This window comes from Rhipicephalus sanguineus, chromosome 3 (genome assembly GCF_013339695.2).
Source record: "Rhipicephalus sanguineus isolate Rsan-2018 chromosome 3, BIME_Rsan_1.4, whole genome shotgun sequence".
NCBI classification, from domain to species: domain Eukaryota; kingdom Metazoa; phylum Arthropoda; class Arachnida; order Ixodida; family Ixodidae; genus Rhipicephalus; species Rhipicephalus sanguineus.
Genome location: NC_051178.1, coordinates 46,627,495 through 46,645,872, shown reverse-complemented (window position 1 = coordinate 46,645,872; position 18,378 = coordinate 46,627,495). Strand labels below are relative to the sequence as shown.

Below are 18,378 nucleotides of genomic sequence, written 5' to 3'. Positions count from 1 at the left end.
CTTGCACATACTGGTTCACACAGTTTTCCTACTGCACCCTCCCCTTTATGCGTTTTTGCGACACAAATTTTCGAAAAACCATCTTTGATAGATAATGGAGCTCCATCTCGCCATGCTTACCCTGTTTATATAAAAAAACTGGTGAGGGGTAAAGTATGTAGGGAAGGGTGTTTCAGATCCACCACTGTGAAATCTGTGGAGGGGCAAAGCAAGCAGTGTGCACAGGTGTTTCCCACAGCAAAATCGCTGCTAATGGGCAATGACAGACAGAAGAAAGATTAGACACAGAGACCCGCAGTCCGGTTTTAGTTAACGTGCACACTGCGAATCTTTATTGTTCAACTACGCACAAATCCCCCACCGGCACTACATTGGAGGTCAAGATCCAGTGCCTATATATACGGGGTGGCTGGTGAACGGTCGTGCAGCGCGAGCAGTTTGTTTTTTTAATCAAGAAACTCGCTAGCAGACTCTGCCTACGTCAGTGTCTCTCGCAAGCGAGGGTGTCTTCTCATTCTTTGCGAGCTGTTAATTCAGTGTTCATCACAAAAAGAGTGTTTCCATAGTCAACGCGCGCCATTCGCTCTCTCTCACCACACGACGAGCGGTGATACGGTGGCGCCCTCTCTTGCACTCAAGCAAATAGATTCTCCTGACAGCAGACGATGATGCACGATGCATGCCGACACGCCAAGACCTTAAGGTGCTTCGCCCCTAAAAATGTTGATAATATGGTAGTGCACTGCATACAATTTACACTAAGTAACTAATACATACATAATTCATTACTTTTAGACACATTTCAGTTGCACAAGAGCTAAAAAAATTTTCACTTGCAGGTATGCCTGAAACTACCACTATGGTAGAATCTCATTGGAATCTAAAGGAATTGGGACAATATGTCCCATTTAACAGGATATTTCTTTTACGGAGAAATATGTGTAGCAGGTCCAGCACCCATATACAAGACCAACTGTATAAGTGATTTCCATTTACTGACATTTTGCTGTATATTAACCTAATCATTTCCAATAATGGCTCCATGATATGTACTCATGAGTAATATGAAAGGGAATACTGAAATCACCTTCAAAAGGTCATAAAGGCTAAATGGAGGAACCAAGCTTAAAGCATAATGCAGAATGTTCAAGTGTAAAGATCCCTCTTGCAGACCAACATGGCAGATTTGTGTCTGCTCGTCACGAGTAATCATTGCCCAAGTATAAGCTTCATGTTTCCTGTCATATCGCTCACAACTGTACTTACAGTAGTTAGATTAACATTAACACACTGTGTCTGGCGCAGCTTAGCCTCAGTTGCTTTTGTACCATTAAACTTAGCCTCAGTTGCTTTTGTACCATTAAACCCAATTTAACTAACTAACATCAGATTGACATCATCGTGGCCGCTATCTCGAAGTGCTGACATGTTGAGAAGCTAAGTAAAAAAAAAAAACAGCAAATCCATAATTAAAAGTGGTCACCATCAAAAACCAAGTGGCTCATAATTATTATGGTTTCAACACATGAAGCCTTGGAATATTATCAAAAAGCAAACACTTAACGCGTTATAATGTGGTGCTCTAGTGTGATCATGGAGTCCGTCTTTGGGTACTGTCACAGAGAGCTCTTGTTAAGCATCTTGTTCCTTACGTATCATTTTTTTTTTCTTCAACTTTGATGTGAGAAAGGTGGAGAGGTCCTTGCACACAACCAGCTTATCTTACAGCAGAAGTTCTCGTATGTTACTTTCTTGAGCTGTCCTAATGAAAACCAGCAGGAATCAAGCCAAGGAATGTATAGCGAACATTATTGTACTGTTTTAAGTGTGCTGTAGCAAGTATGATATAGATGCAAAAAAGTGAAGTGGAATAAAAGACAACCTGCCGGCGGCAAGAGATCTTTTCGTCTACTTCACTTTTTTCACATCTATATCACAATCACTACCACACACTTAAAACAGTACAATAATGTTCGCTATACGTTCCTTGGCTTGATTACCTGCTGGTTTTCGTTAGGGTTGTGTCAAACAAACAAATGAGTTAGGACGTTAAACCCCAGATATTATTATTAAGCAAACAAATGAGCCTTCAAAATACTCTTCTTTCATTTCTTGAACTGTCATGGCTTCTGTAAGCTGTATTGTCAGTATGTTTCTTTGTTGAAAATTACTGAAAAGCTCTTCTTTTTCCACCGAGGAGTTGGCGCTAGGTGTGCAACTTTATTGTGCATGATTTGTCATGACTTCATCGTCAGGATGTGTTCTGGTTTACTGTGCAGTCATTATTGGTCAGTTACCTAAGGTCCATCGTGAGCCCTTCATTTTTGTAAAAAGGTTTTGTTTCCATCAGCAGTCACCAAACATGCTTCGCCCGGCAGTTTAAATAGGATGACCATGTACCATTTGTAACATTCATAACTCTTCCCTTTCAGATCTCCCATAGTCAGGTACAACTTAAGAAAACTAGAAAGACCCGCTGCGGTGGGCTAGTGGTTATGGCTAGTGCTGACCCAAAGATTATGGGATGGAATCCCAGCTGCAGTGGCCATATTTCGAAAGAGGCCAAATGCTAGTGGCCCATGTGCTTAGATTTAGGTGCAGGTCAAAGAACCCCATGTGGTCAAAATTTTTAGGGCCCTCCACTACGGTGTCCCTGATGCTAATTGTTGGGATTCTATGTCCCAAAACCACAATATGATTAAGTCCAGAAAGGCCCCTGCCCAAATGTACGGCAGTTTATACTGGCTCCACGACTGAAGAAATGGTCCCGCTCATGCTCTAGGCAATGTTTTCCGAAGGCGGTGCCACCGGCCGTCTGCTTCGTGATGTCAGTTTAGAGTGCATGCCCATTGGTGCAGGCTTGCATGTATCCAGCATTTCTCATCATCCACCTTTGAGGAAGAAATGCCACAGACTTCTACTAAAGTTGCACCCGACTGTAATGTCGTAAGGATAAATGTTGTGGCTCTAAAATGCTTCAAGTTGACTACAAAGGCATTGCAGAACCTCTTCCAAGGAAGGTAGCCATTTGTCCATGCATATAAGGTCATTAAGCAAGTGTTGTTATTAAGTGCAATTTACATTAAGCGACCACCTTCTCTCACTTAGAGCAACCATCAATTTTAACTATCATGACATAGGTGTACCATCTTTTGAGAAAAGAATATGAGATACAAATTGTGCAATGCTGTGTCAACACCAGTGTGCACAGCATTGAACAAAGGCGAATAGATTCAAAATTAAGGTTTCCATGTAGTCCTACTGTCAAACATGCATACTGTACGAAGCCATCGTTTTCCTCAAGAGATTCCTCGTTCCTCTGCAACTGCAATTAGCAAAGCACTAACAAACAGTCTGTTTGGCTGCATATAAATGCCATAGTGCAGCATAAGGTGAGCCAATATTCCATTTACAAGAGCTTTTAAGCCAAAGTGGAACGGTTAACTCTGCATTAACCAGAGCCTTTTCAATGAGAATGCATTTTTTAAAATCTGCATTGTGCAGGAAACAGTTCACACCTTTGCTCTCTCCCTAAAAAAAAAATAGAAGGTGCTTAGAACTATCCAAGAATGCATAGGCAAAAGCCTGGTTTGACCAATAGCAATGTGGAAGGAAACACTGGGCCCACGCAGCGACATATACAAGTCGCACTGCAAGCGTGGTGCAGCCATTTGCAGAATGTTCTACGTGCGTGACTGCTGACAGTTCCCTCCCCTAGCCCAGTGCTGCTGCTTCCCTTTCCCTCAATGCCCTCCTATGCCACCGCTGAAATCTATTAATGAGAACAGACAGTCTAACAAAGAAAAACGAGCCCTTAAAACTAATCTTTTTCCTTCGCTGAAATCTATGTCCTCCCCGGCACTGCTGTAGCCTTTTTTGCACGTCTTGTGTTTGTCTTGTGCCTTTCTTGTGTCCTAAGCAACGACTTCCGGTCAGCCCCTGGACTTATCTTTGCGAAATTCAAAAAGTGTTTCTAAATTCAAAATAAAAACTACGACATCTATGGTTGTGGTTCAAGTCAAGAGTTATATTGGATACATATGATATTGAAGCATAAGTTTAGTTAAGATAAGGTCCAATAAACTGTCGGGGGTAATCAATATGGTTGAATGAGTTCACTGAACGAGCAGGTGGTTTTCTTGCGAGCCGTTGGGATCATTGCAGCACATGGTGGAGCAGATGTCAACCACACGCGTGGCCTCAATGATCCACTTTGGAAGCTCTACGAAACAAAGTTTGAATGCCGAGGTGCGAGTGCCACTGCTACACACCTAAGTCAAGGATTAGGATCGCAACCAGTTTTGTTTTTTTTTTCACTCACGCAAACACCTCCAAGATGAAGTGGAAGCTTGTGCACTCGCGTCATACTTGTTGTACCTCAGTGCCTCACAACATGACCTTGAAGCAATTATCTGAGGCTTTTGCCTTAAAATAAAAAACACGTGTCGCATGTGCGACTTGCCATCAGAAAGCTGAGATACTGTAGACATGCGAAGTGCTTTTCTACTTGTTGAATGCATAGTTTATTGTATGACTTGTCTTGGTAAAAAAACCTGCAATGACGACTACTTGTTGCAGGTTTGTTGAAGAACAGGAGAAGGAAAAGTGTCACTTGCAACAAAGTTTATTCTACAAGGGTTTTGAGGTGGGCTAGTTGGTTCATGGATGGGACAAAAAACATCAGGACACAATCCTGTACGTTGATAGTCAGCGCTGTGTCCTGTATGTTCTTCGTCCCGTTGTCTGCGCTGTTCTGCCACAAAGTTTATTCCGAGTGGACACCACTTTTCTGACCAAGGTGCCAGCATGCACAAATGCATTTGCATACTGAAATGAGATTGGATAAAAAAGTAACTAATATTGCAAGGATTACGATTCATGCTTATTTTAAACATAAATCTGAGAAATTTATTTTCAATCTTTTGCAGAACCACGTACATATTGCTAATGCAAATACCATCCATCCATAGTTTCTTCCAAGGTTGTGTGCCTTCATTAACATGAGCAATTAAGTAGTTTCTTCATGCCATTTTGCATTTTTTTCACAATAACGAACTGGTTTTGCTGCCTGTTGCCAATATTTGACAACAATGCAAACTATTTTACCAAACAATGCAGAAGACAAAAATTCTGTTTTCTAAAACTGTAGTCAGCGCAAAATCTTTTTAAGCAGCTTGTTGGTATATGCATAAAAACTCGCAGGTTCCTCATGCATTTGCCTAAGACGACTCAAAGGCGAAAGCCATCTTCTTCTTCTTCTACTCAGTCGATGTATTGATACTCCCCCGCCTCCCTCTAAATGCTTACATGGTTTTGCATTGCCTCCAGGATCGAAGGCATTGTAAGCTTTCTCCACCTCACCTGGTCTTACACTGCCTCCATGATCGGCCAACGTTTGACCAAGCGATGTCGTGACGACATCATCATGTGACATCACAAATTTTGGCAATCTGTGACGTCATCACATGATGATATTTTGCATCACTCGTGTTGACGCCGCCCACGCTGACAGTCAATTTTTGCGTTTGACGAGACATCCAAAGTTTCTGCCTTAAAAATTGGCTGTGCATTCATACTTTCCAGATGATTGGTTATGCTAGTACAATTGGCAATTGATCTTATAATGGGTGTTTTATAAGTTGTGATGATTATGAACAGCAACAGTGTATGAACTATCATACTAATGCTCATCACATTAAAACAAAGGCCACTGTACTTTTATTTTGGCTGGCTGACTGGCAGCCCCATGCTAAATAAATGGGACACTGATACACACATATTGTTGTCCAGCATGGTTCTTTTATTATATTATGTGCCACTGTTTTATTCAAACCTTTTAGATACCCCCTTGAGGTATGTTTAAAAACATGAAAAATCTCAATGCTGCAATGTCATTAACAAAGTGATGCCCTTCGTGATGCCCAGCCCCCATGTGCACAAACGTTCTTTGTTACCTTATCACAACCCCAACATCAACCACAAAGAAGAACAACACAAACGAAGATGTTTTCAAAGACTGAACCCACAGCAAGACACACACACTAGGAGGCAGTAAGTATGCTCCTTAACAAATATATGAAAGAAAAAGAAAATTACAACACCATATTTGCTACATCGAATCTGCATCAAAGAGAGCATTTCAAAAGAAGCATGCAGTTGCAACATGTTGCCTTATATTGCATCTTCAGATCTGTCATTGGAATCTTGAGCAAGATTGAAATACTACACGCAGCCTGAAGCAAAAACTAGGCGCTATATTGCACATCTTTTGGCTGGCTTTGTTTGTACTTGTCAAGGTACAAAACAACATACAGTCTCTGTCAAAATAAATGAAGCCACTCTGGACAACACATCAGCCTACATGCAACACATGTAGCTGAGCTTCTGTTATGTGTGCACTCGCTTTGGCAAAGACAGATGAAGTTTCACTCAGTGCTTGGTATTACAAGTTGTTCATTGGGCAAAACATGATGCAGCCACCACATGGCAACACTGGTGCTACCAGTTGTTTCATTCATTCTGACAAACCATGCATGTGACTACATCAATGCTGACAACAAGTCTGTGGAGGCTTTTGAATAGAACGTAGGATAAATTGAAGATGAATAATATTGGAAAAATGGCTTCATTTACTGAATGGCATGTATTTGCTTCTTATAGATGTTAAACAACAAAAACATGAGCAAAAATGCTTGGCCTATTTCTTTTACTTTTACTTGCAGGTGAAGCAAATGGCCTCTGAAGTTGTTGGCTGGCATAGAACAACACTTCGAGTGGCTAGCAGACACTTGAGGCGCTGCTAGCCACTTGAGGCATGTGCAGAGGCCGTTTTTTTTTCTTGGCATGGAGTCAAAAATGGTCACAGTAACCAAGCATGTTAAACTAAAATTGAGTATTTTGAGTGATTGATAGTCAAGCTTTCAAACTGAATACTCTGGTTCAAAACAAGGTTGTTCGACCCAAATTTGAAGTTTTGAATAATCACACACCCCTGTGTATTTGTTCATGCGTGTTCAAGCATAAAACAATGTGCTGTGCACAATGTCAAAGCACTCTACATACATGTCACAGCTGGGTATTTTTTGCATGTGTCGGAGCACTGTTGCAGTCTCAAAGATTAGAACTAAAATCTAGAAAACCAAAACGTTGACAGCTGTTGGCATAAAGCATATATTTTGCTTTGTATGGCAACGTACATGCAGAGAAGACAACAATTTCGTATTCATAACTCTCTGTGTTGAGAAACCTGTCTCTTTAAAAAAAAAAGCCAATGTTAAAAATTGTCAACACATGCCATTGAAATAACCGACCGCATCAGGCCATCCTCCTTCGAAGAACAGAGGCAGTCTTTAAACAAGGCTTTGAGTAGACAGTGCAGCCAAACATCTGTGTCCTTCTAAACACAGAGCATTTGTTACATGCTGATGGAAGCCGGAACAAAAGCAATGAAAGGGGTCTCAATACTATGGTGATTGTTTCTATTGGCCCCATTAGGTGACGATTGGCCATGTTACAAACTGATGACCTGAAAAAACGAGTGTAGGAAAGGTAAACACAAAAGAAACAATATGTGATAAAAAGCCAAGGATTCTGTCGAGTAATTTCCGTCGTACGACCTGCACTACCCACATGCGAATGCAACACTGGTGAAATGATTTCTGCTGTCTAACAATATTGTATAAAAAGAATGCTTCTAGGCCTTTTCTGTCGCTGACAACCTTGCCTATGCAGAGTAAAATGTAACTCCCTACATACAGGCCAGCCAAATTCTCTCAGTTTTAATAGAGTATAAATAAAAACTTGCTGGGTCCCTTATGCATTCGCCTAAGACAACTCAAAGGCAAAAACTATCATCATCACTGATCACCATCTGCAGAGCTTGAGAGGTCACGCAAGTTTTTGTACTGCCCACCATGTTTTCACGGTCAGTGTATGATGAGGCATAAAAAACAAACATCTCTCTTGAAATTCATTAGTTGGTCCCCTTGCTGGCACTGAAAGCAAGGCCACTGTTGGACTAGCAAACCAGACAGTCAAGATCTGTGCTATCCAAGTGGCTAGAACTGGAGAGTAGAAGATTGAAATATGTAGCAGAAGCTCGAAAATAATTTGTTCGCTAAGAGAGCTTTGCAGGAACGCATTAGAAAAATAAAGAGAGGCTCTTAATGAGAATGTTGGGTATCTGTGAGTATAGCTCACTCACTTGTAATACGAAGTCAACAAGTAATGAAGCTAAGGAAAGCACAGGAGGTCTTATTCGTAGCACTCAGTTAAAACTACAATTCAATACAATTAAAAGCTACAAATAACACCCCCATGCTTTCCTTGGGTTCATGTGGTAGTGTCCAGCAAAACAAAAAATGGGATCTTCACCATTCATTTGCTTATAAGGCACATAGGTGTCACTGAGTAGACCCATGAACACAACGTGCTCTTTCAAGAGAAAGTGGCTGTGGGCAGTGGTCTGTACACCCCCACCCCCCATCATCCCCAATTACACATATATATAAATATACACGATACCAGCTTTAACAATATTCTGGAAATGACAATGAGCAGCCAACACACAGCAGAACATTTGTATCTTTCCTTTGTGAAAGAAACCACTTACGATAATGTTCCGATACTGAATTATCAGTAATACCAATCAAATCTAGCTCCTTGACGTGTTTGCAGAAAGGAAAAGGAATGCTTGAAAGTGCTGGAAAAAAAAAAGAAACGATGGGAGCTACTGCACCCACCTGTGTACCATGAGTTCACAGGATAGAGCCAGTTTTCCAGCCTTCTCCGCATCTCCAACCTTATGAGAATGTCACTCATCTGTCTTCCACCCCTCCGAACGTGAATGGACTGTGCTGTCGACGTTCCTCGTAAGATATCCTATCATGCCTCACATGCCATAAGCTGTGAATGCAAGGAAAACGTACTAGGGCAAGTGGGAAATGATGTATGCCAACCAAGTGCACAATGACAGCAGGGGAGATGAACTGTATGTGGTTGGGAGGGTGGGATGTGTTTCCCTTAGCTGGCGTGGCTGCTCCCTATCTTACAAGCAATCTGCAGCGAGTGCAAAGGCCACGTAGGCCAAGAGAGCAGAGGATTCCAGCTTTTGAAAAGACCACCGCCGCTTGCTGCACGCGGCAGGAGCGTGTGGGTTGGCAGCTATAGTCAATCAGGCGTAATGGGCAAAGCTGTGCACCTGGTGTCAAGCACGAAGTGATGGGCACTTTTTGAACTGAACAAGGCCCAGTACACTCTGCAGTCTAAGGAAGAAGAGAATGGCGCTGGTTGCACTGCCATTATGAGAAGAGCAGTTCTGCCCCTAGCCCCCTTTTTGTATTTTCCATTCAGCCAGGATCACAATTACTAGTTATAACATTGATATTTCCATGGCACTTGGATATTGTTTAGGTGGGTTTGAGTGCATACATTACACGGCCAAAGACGAAACCCTGGATAGGTTCCTGGTTGTCGAAAATGTGACACGAGAAAGCTTGTCAGTGAATGCACGAAACAGTCTGCAAGGTCAAGAGAGCAATCCAACAGCCAAAACCAGGCAACACAGAGGATTACAAGAAGATGTGGAATTGAAGTGTTGGTCAAACAGGATGCTACTGGAGCCAATATTCCATAAATGAGCAAAAAAAAATTGAAAATTAAATTCTGGAGTTTTACATGCCGAACCCATGGTATGATTGTAGGCACATTGTAGATTGATTTCAAGCACCTGGGGTTCTTTAATGTGCGCCTAAGTCTAAGTAAACAGGTGTTTTCGCATTTTGGCCCCACCACAACACGGACGCTGTGGCTGAGAATTGAACCCGTGGCCTCACACTTAGTCGTGCAAAGCAATGGCCTCAAAGGCAGGTCTTCAACGAGGAGGCTTCTACAAGAGAAGTTCCTAAAGAAAACGAGAGAAGCCCCGATCATGGTAAGTCTGTCTTCTTGCCACAAAATGGGCTCCACTTACATTCCTTGTTTGACTGCTGCTGATCATTGCATAGTGAAGTACCACAAAGCAGATGCCCTGACAAAACAGAAACTAATGCCGCTTCCTCAACAAAGCCTAGTCTCGCACTTGTTTCTCAACCTTAGTTGCTCAATCTCTCCACTTCATGTGCAGCCTCTCTACAAAGTCTGCTTCCATAACATTCCTTGGCAAATCCAGCAGTTTGATTAACAACCCTCTCTTCCTCTGAGCTTGACATCCAGCGTTGTCGTCATTCAGCCACTGCAGAAGCAACAGGTATAATAAAAATTTTGTTGTTTGGGACGATTTCATTTAAAAAAAAGAACCCTTTGGTTTGTACCACTGTTCCCTGCATTTAAGTCTAGTCAGCGATAGCCTCACGGCAATTATTCGAGGCATTTAATTGCTGTACAATTGCAAGTAATTCATGTTATCACCTAAAATTAGTACATAGTTTGTTTGCTTCTGCCTGCAATGTTTATAATACCAGTGAATGAAAAATCAAGAGCGCTGCATTTGTCTCTGCTTGTCGTGCAAAAATATTTTTTTTATAGCTGGCCACAAAATTCTGGCGAGCATCACAATCGAGCGTGCTATACAATCACCTAAAAATCGAGTAACTGCTGAAAGTGCCTAACAATAAAAATTATTGACCACCAGCTGCAGAGAGGCATCAGCGATGCGCTGTCTTACATCAAGGTGGTGCATCAAGTGGAGGAACACTAGAAAAAAGGGGAAATCCCCTTGTTCGAGCACAGGGAGAGACGTTACTCTCGTGAGTACTTTGAACATCGAAACAACAGCACAAATTTCACAGCAGCAGGAGAAGAGAGCATGCATTATGCACGTCAGTGAGGACACCCGATGAGCACACCATAGGACGACAATGGCAATCATCAAAGGATGCTTACACACAAATCAATGCAAGTGCCCCGACAAGCCCCTGCATGTTGAAGTACATCGTGGTAATGATCATTTCATGGAGGTTTCCAAAATTAATACATAGTGGTGTTAAAAGTTCCTTAAAAGAGTGAAAACTTGAGCTTGTTGGCTTAGCTGTTGTTAGCCAGCGCCAAGTCCAGTCAGTCTCTCTTGTCTCGTGTATCTGCGCTGTTCCCTGCTGTGAAGTTAAAAATACCCTTTTTTTTTTCCCCTCCCACTGAGTTCGCAGTTGTTGGCAGGAAGCATTGCAGCGCATTGTCGATATCACTTCAGTTGCAAGTTGTAGCAACTGAACCTGGGCTGTGACAATGATGATGGTTCTTTTTGTGCCCTCGAGTAAAACATAAATAGAAAGAGCGACGTAACTTTGAGCATGCGCACATCAAAGTCTCGCTGTTCTGGAAGGTGCAATCACGTGAGAGCAGCATTGCACGAAATACTGTATGAGGCACAGTGTGGTCCCTGTGGTGTGACGCTGAGTGTTGTCACAGAAGAGGTCACATTGGTCAGCTGTTTTCTGGAGCATCCACGTCTAGGCTCCTGACTGAACGCAAGCTCTCGGAGTCGGCTGAAAAAATAGCAAAATTAAGGAGAGTAAACGCCTGAGTGATGCAAGGAGCCACATGGTGGGAAGTGCAAATTGTGCTAAATTTGAAGCGAGGCTGTAACTTTCGGTGATGCACCATTATTTCTAGTAGTCATAGAGAAACGACATAATTAAAACATTCTATGTACCCTGATGACTTAAAACTATAAGGTTAACTCCAGAATCATAAAGTAAACTTAATGACTAGTTTAACTATACTTCACACCATGGAGAACACATAGTTTGAAGAAAAACTTTATTATACCATTAAACAATAGGTGTGTGGGACTGTCCACAAGTGAAAGCTCTGTCCAGCATATCTAGATGGTTTCATAGACATTCCTGCGCTTAAATAGGATTCTTGAGGGATGAAACTGAGCACGTGAAAAATGATATGCTGAAATTTGCGAAGTTAGTACAGTTGAAACTCAGTTTAACAAAGTGGTCGGGACCCGCAAATCAGTTCATTAAATCGGGAACTTCGTGAAACCGAGAGAACGATAAATTTCGTTCGAGAGAATGACAAATTTATTGCCTAGTGAAAACGCTCGTGATTTTTGCCTGCTCTAAAGTATAGAAGTATAGAGACCCCTGCTCTAAAGTATAGAAATTGTCCATGCTGCATGGTTCGTGTATCGTTCGTCCAGGCCTGATTCGTGTATAACCTGCACCCGAGCAAGATTTCATGAAAAAAGTGCGGCTTATACACGGGAATATACGGTATAACAGAAAGACATCCGAGTAGGCTGATGTTCTCACCCTCAGCTCTGTGACGGAGGTTCTTGGACTGGAAGAGGCGTTCCAGCTCACTCTGTTCTTCCCGGCTGCTGGAAGAGCTGCTGGCCAGGGAGTCCATCGAGCCACACTGACGAACCCCTCGGGAGCTCTTCTGACGCTTGATGTCACCCTGCAAGCCGGCAATGAATGACTGCCTTGTCTTGCGTCAAAGGTACAAGTTTCAATGTTACCATTGTGCAATAAAACCTAATGAACCTTCCCAGATGGTTTCAAACACCCCTTAATTAGCAGCAGGCAGTCACTGTGTGCCGGTCGCTCTCATCTGTATGTAATGTGCTGTGCTTTCCTGTGCTCCTTGCGATAGGCGCTGAAACTGTACAATCTTTTTGGCTTAGTTGACAAAAGCAAGTGCCGTTCCAGCCTACTACATGTTTTCCACATATCCGCACAATCTGATGGCACGAAGTTTTCACAACTGTGCAACTTGACTACGCTAGTTCTTACTATTCTGTCTTTTTTAAACCATAGTCGTTTTAAAACTGGTTTACATTTATCCTAACTGCAATGCTCTTTGGCAAGAGCCTGCAAATAGGCAGTCTCGGTGCTATAGCTTCGTTCAAAGCCCTATCTCTTCTGTGCACTAGCATCGCAAGCGTGCATTCATGTTCCAGTGTCATGCACTCTAGTGGCATGCAGTTTCCATACTGCAAATCAAGGAAAGAAAACAATAACAGCCCAGCACCGTCAGGTCACGAAGATGCAAGCTATGAAAACGTGCACTGACGCACCCGCTCGCCAAAACAGGCTTCCACGGGAGAGTGCGGGGCTGTGTGTTTCTGAAAAGGTCCATTCATACATTAGCAATAACTTCTGTGAATTCATGACACAATTCAAGAAGCTTTTCTTGGTTGCCCTTCAGTGTGATGAATTGTGCCTGGGAAATTCACACTTGGTAGTATGTTCCTAGTAAGCATCTGCTATTACAAGCGACTCCTTTTCAAAGTCCCCTAAACCACTCAGAAGTTGAAATTTAGTTGTGATGTTGCAGTTGTACACGAGTCTACAATGAACACGTAGCCGTGAAAATTTTTAGAAACGGTGCCATAATAGTGGAGTTACACGCGTTTGATGATACGAAAGACACCCTCGCTCGTTTCTCTCTTTCCTTCGCTATGTTCCGTTCGTCGGCTCGTCTCTCTTCCTGGCCGAGTGTTCCTCCTCACTGTGTGAGGAGGAAGAGCAGCAAGTGCGCATACCTACGAGCAGACAAACAGGTGCTGTAGATGACGAGCAGACGAAACGTTGACGCCATGGCGAACGCTGAGGGGATGAGGAATACCGAAAGGCACATACTGGAGAAGGGTTTGTTTCTTGGAATTTGTGGGGTGCCCGTGGCTTGTAGCGCTGCCGTGTTTGGTATTGTTGATCGTGACAGCATTCTGAACTCGATGCACGCCTTTACTTGAAATGTTAAAGAAGTATCGGAGGTGGTTTAGGGGCCCTTTCAGGGCTATCTCGAAGAAACACTGAAAGGTTTGCATGTCTTCAGGAAACTTTGTTTCAATAGGGTTGCAGTGCTAGGTTCCAGAAACAAAACATTCCTGAACTGTACAGCTTATCAAGGAACACACAACTGAACAGACACAGCTTGCTGCGCTTCAGCTCTTTGGGCTTGCTCGTATGACGTTAACAGAGTTGAAAAACACGTACACTATGAGAGACAAGTGAAAAATATGAAACACCAGCCTTCTGACAGTCAGTTTTTCTCCACAACAAGGATGACGGCACATAACCTGTTTGCAAACGGAATACCTACACAAATTTATACCAATTCAGCACAGTTCTTCCAAAACTATGAAATCGGCCACCTCCTTCACTATTTGAAAGTTTGACAAGTTAACAATAAGCACTTAACTAAACAAAAACAAGATAACAAAGGCAGACGTTTCTAGGGCTTGTGGAAGTCCTGTGCTTATCATCACTGGATTATTTTATGTCTACTGTGGTACGAGTGTTTTTTCCAGCTACCTTCGAATTCCCAAAGCTCATCACACCTTCCATTTTTATATTGTCTTTGACTGTGTTTCCCTTCTGTGCATACCTATCCTGTTACTCCAACAGACCACCAGTTATCCACTGTATGTATTGCAGGACCTGCTCAACTCCTCTAGTCAGCACAGAGGCCCTGAGTGGTCAGGCGGCAGCAAAGTTTGTAAAAAGTGGTGCACGACTGCTCCACCTCACAAGCAATCTGCGGGGTTCCAAAGGTTGGGTGAACAAGTTACTTCGTGTGCCTGTCCCTACTAAACCCTGGATTTCTGCAGGCCTAATGTTGCACCTCACATTATCTTAAAAATCTGAGAAGGAACTCAACACATTCTCTGACTTGTGCTTGCCCTGTTCAATGTGCCAGCATTACAAAGGCCAGTGTTTGGGCTAACTAAGTGAGATTTGGTTGTGTTTGGCACTGCGTGCAGGCACCTTGCTTGTCAGCTCAGTTAGCATGCGAATGTTTACTGTGATATACACAGTGTTTTTTTTAGACAATATAGATTTTTTAATGAAAATTTTATGACAGTCAAGCTCCTGACATTTTTGCGCATGAACTCTATGTTGAGGCGGAACTACTTTCCTGCAGCTAAAATGATGACATGACTAATTAACAAAAATATGTTAATTAAATTTTAATTATTGACTTGAGGGCAGGTACTTACATTACAAAGTTGTAGTGTGTGCCAATTTATGGCATACCTATTTTTTAGAAATTACAAAAGTTGCACGTAGCTCGAGATATTCGTCATCAAATTTCAAGGGCGAAATCGGAACTGATTGCGCCCGGCACGCACAAAGCGCGGCGGGAAATCGCAATGACACGTGACAGGGAAGTGACAAAATTTTAATGAAGGCGCACCAAGGCAGAATCTGGTCAGAAAAATCGGCAAGCATTTTGAAATACGCAAGTAGACAGCTTAGCCCCGTAAGTGGGCAGCCGCATTTTTGATGGAGGCAAAAATGCTTGAGGCCCATGTACTTAGATTTAGGTGCACATTAAAGAACCCCAGGTGGTCGAAACTTTCGGAGCCCTCCACTACGGCGTCTCTCATAATCATGTCGTGGTTTTGGGACGTTAAACCCCAACAATTAACCCCTTAAGTGCTTTATTTTTTTGAAAATTTCCCAATCAAAAGTGCCCTTTTTTTTATTGCTGATTTCAAATCTGATTGTACTAAAAATCAGCTACACAATAACCACGTTATAACAAAGTCCCATCTGACACGAAAATAACTTCGTTATATCCAAAAATTCGTTATAAACGTGCGTTCATAACACTGTATCTATGGCAAGGCTTTTCCATTTACTTCGTTACAACCGATAATTCATTATATCCGTGTTCGTTATATCGAGGTCTGAGTGTAGTTGATGTGAAAAAATATTTGTACCACATACTCAGTCAAATCAACACAACAATGTTTATTTCTGAACAATACATAGGAAGCCAGCTACCTGCTGCTAATAAAAATCAACACCTTATAAAGAAAACAGTTGCAGATGCCACATCTTTCTTCACTTGTGTAGGCTAAGCACCCTTGGGCTATTTCACTCGGCAAGCTTCGGGACTGTGTGGAAAATTTCAAAACACGGAATAACGCAAAGCGGCTTGTTGCAGCTCCTGCACCAATAGCAAGTTTCTTTTCTCAACTTTTTCCCGTTTTCTCCTCGCTTCCGAGAGCAAATGAAGCATTTTCTTGTTGGCGCTGCTTTGGCTTGGCTGGATGCAAGAAGGAAAGTGCCATTCCTAGAGACGCACAGGGTCAAGGACATCAGATGGTCGGCCACGCTTCATCTTTCTTGAAGGATCAAGGTACCTATTCAGGATCGACTCAATTAGGGCGAGGCGGTAGTCAATGTGGCTCATCTTCCCTCCGTCTTTTTGGTACAAGACAAAAGAGTTAAATGTAGCTTCATCAATCAATTGTAGTACATCTTCCGTCGTTTTCTAGTGACAGGGTAGTCGGACAGCATCTGATCTGACTTGTCCACACCGCCCATCGTGTGATTATAATCACGCACGATGCTGGGCTTTGTGAAGTCTCACCCTTTCGAATCTTTGAAAGTCTCCATGCTTGTAGTGTGCACTGTGCTCATGACAGAGACTACTTTTTTGTCTCACCATTGGAGAGCAATACACTTACTGCGCTGGTAGGCTTGTGCCTCTCCCTTCTTCAGCTTCTTCGTCTGGAAATCTGGAGGCATGTCTTTTCTGTTTGGTCTCACGGTGCCATACATATTTGTGCGGTGCTGGGTAAGGAGGTCAACGAGTTCTGGCGAAATATAGAAGTTGTCTATTGTCAGGCAGTACCCCTTGCCTAGCAAGGGCTCGATGAGCTTCATAACAACTTTGGTACCCATTGGTAAACAATGTTCAAGATTTGCTGGTGTGCCGAGATCTGTGCCTTTTCCTGCATAGATCAAGACATCCCACACATATCTCGAAGATGCCTCACAAAGGAAGAAAAATTTCAAGCCAAATTTTGCTCTTTAGAGCAGGATGTATTGCACCCATCCTATTCTTCCTTTGAAGAGCATTGGACTTTTGTCTATCTATGTGTCTCTTTCCAGTATATATGCCGAGCGGTAGTTCTTCAACAATCACTCCAAAAATCGCCATATCTTGCACAGCTTCGGCTGTGGATGGCCACTAAGGTCGGTGATTCTGGCATTGTCTACAAAGTGCAACATTCGCATAATTAGCAAAAACCGGTGGCAGGACATCACCTCTCCAAGAACAGGTTTAGACAACAACTTGTTCTTGGACCAGTACCATGGCTGTCGAGGCTTGTGAACTATTCCCTGCAATAGCAAGAGTGCAAGGAATACCCACATCTCTTCGTTTGTAACTGGCACCCATTTTTTGAGGCGGGAGTGTTCACTTGGAGGAGAGCTTTTCAACTTTTCAGCCGCTTTGCGATTGGTTTCGTGTACCACTAATGATATGAGTTCATATTCCAGAAAGTGCTGAATATACATTCAAACCTCATTATAACAAAGTAGCATCTGCCACGAAAACAACTTCGTTATATCCGAAAATTCGTTATAAACGTTTATTTGTAACACTGTAGCTATGACAAGACTATTCTTCATTTACTTCGTTATAACCAATAATTCGTTATATCCGTGTTCGTTATAACGAGGTTTGAGTGTATTCCATAAGGTCATCTGGTGACGACAAGTTGAAAGTCTTGCCTGGAATGACCAAGAATGGAAAGCGAGCAGGCTTCACAGGAGGACTGTCCACATCAAGCAGGATCCACTAGCGAGCACTCGCGATGTTCGCTTCTGAGCCGTCTTCTTCATCACCGGAGGAGATGCTCAATTCACCGCCATCGCTGTCTTCACTTCCGGACACAAGATAAACATCTGTATCCGAATCATCATCACTCGAAGAAGATGACGAAAATGAAAACCTTCTTTTTCGTGTTGACGGGCCAGATATATGCATGGGTCGCTGCCCCCGCAAGCCATCTTTTCACACAAAAACTGTACTCCTGCCGCAGGAGAAAACTAAGTCGTCGAGTAAATGCTGCCATCTGGTGAATGACACACGATCTAAGCCGTAGACAAGCGCTTCTCATCCTGAACACTAGAGGGGAGTACCTATTCTGCTAGGGCGAGCTCTGCTCACCCAAAGCACTCGGGAGTGTTAATGTTTACGTGTGATGGGTGGTACCTATCTGTTTCTTTTTTATACAATAAAAAGGCGCAAAAAAACTATTTTGCCTGTCTGTAACAGGAAGCGCTGCAGTGGCCGCCCCTGAGTTTCATGCTTCCCAGACAAAGAAAAAGTTGACATCTTCGGAAAAAAACTGCGCAGCAAAACAAGACACGAAGAATGAAATGACGAAAACGAGCACAGAACGAGTGAAGAGAGGCAAAACGAGCGAAAACTGCGCTCGCTTTCGTCACCGTTGACGTTTTCGTCCTTTCCTTGTGGCATGGCTGAGGTGGTCCACTGAGAAGCAAAGCGAGGCTACTGATTGAGAAGGCAATAAGAACGGGGCCCGATTACGCTATATCATTCTACTCTTGAAGCGAAGCTCGAGTGAGCTCCAAGCTATTGAAATTGGCTTTTTTCGTACTGTCC

General features: G+C 42.8%; 1 protein-coding gene across 1 annotated transcript in view; it reads right to left on the bottom strand.

Moving 5' to 3' along the window:
- Positions 1–4,749: 4,749 nt before the first annotated feature.
- LOC119386616 (shootin-1) overlaps positions 4,750–18,378 on the bottom strand; it is a 67,204-nt gene continuing 53,575 nt past the window's right edge. The window contains exons 15-17 of the mRNA XM_037653899.2: positions 13,025–13,072; positions 12,258–12,405; positions 4,750–11,480 (exon numbers count right to left, since the gene is read on the bottom strand). Of these exons, the coding sequence (XP_037509827.2) occupies positions 11,419–11,480; positions 12,258–12,405; positions 13,025–13,072 (258 nt within the window). The 3' untranslated portion in view covers positions 4,750–11,418. The remainder of the gene's footprint in view (positions 11,481–12,257; positions 12,406–13,024; positions 13,073–18,378) is intronic.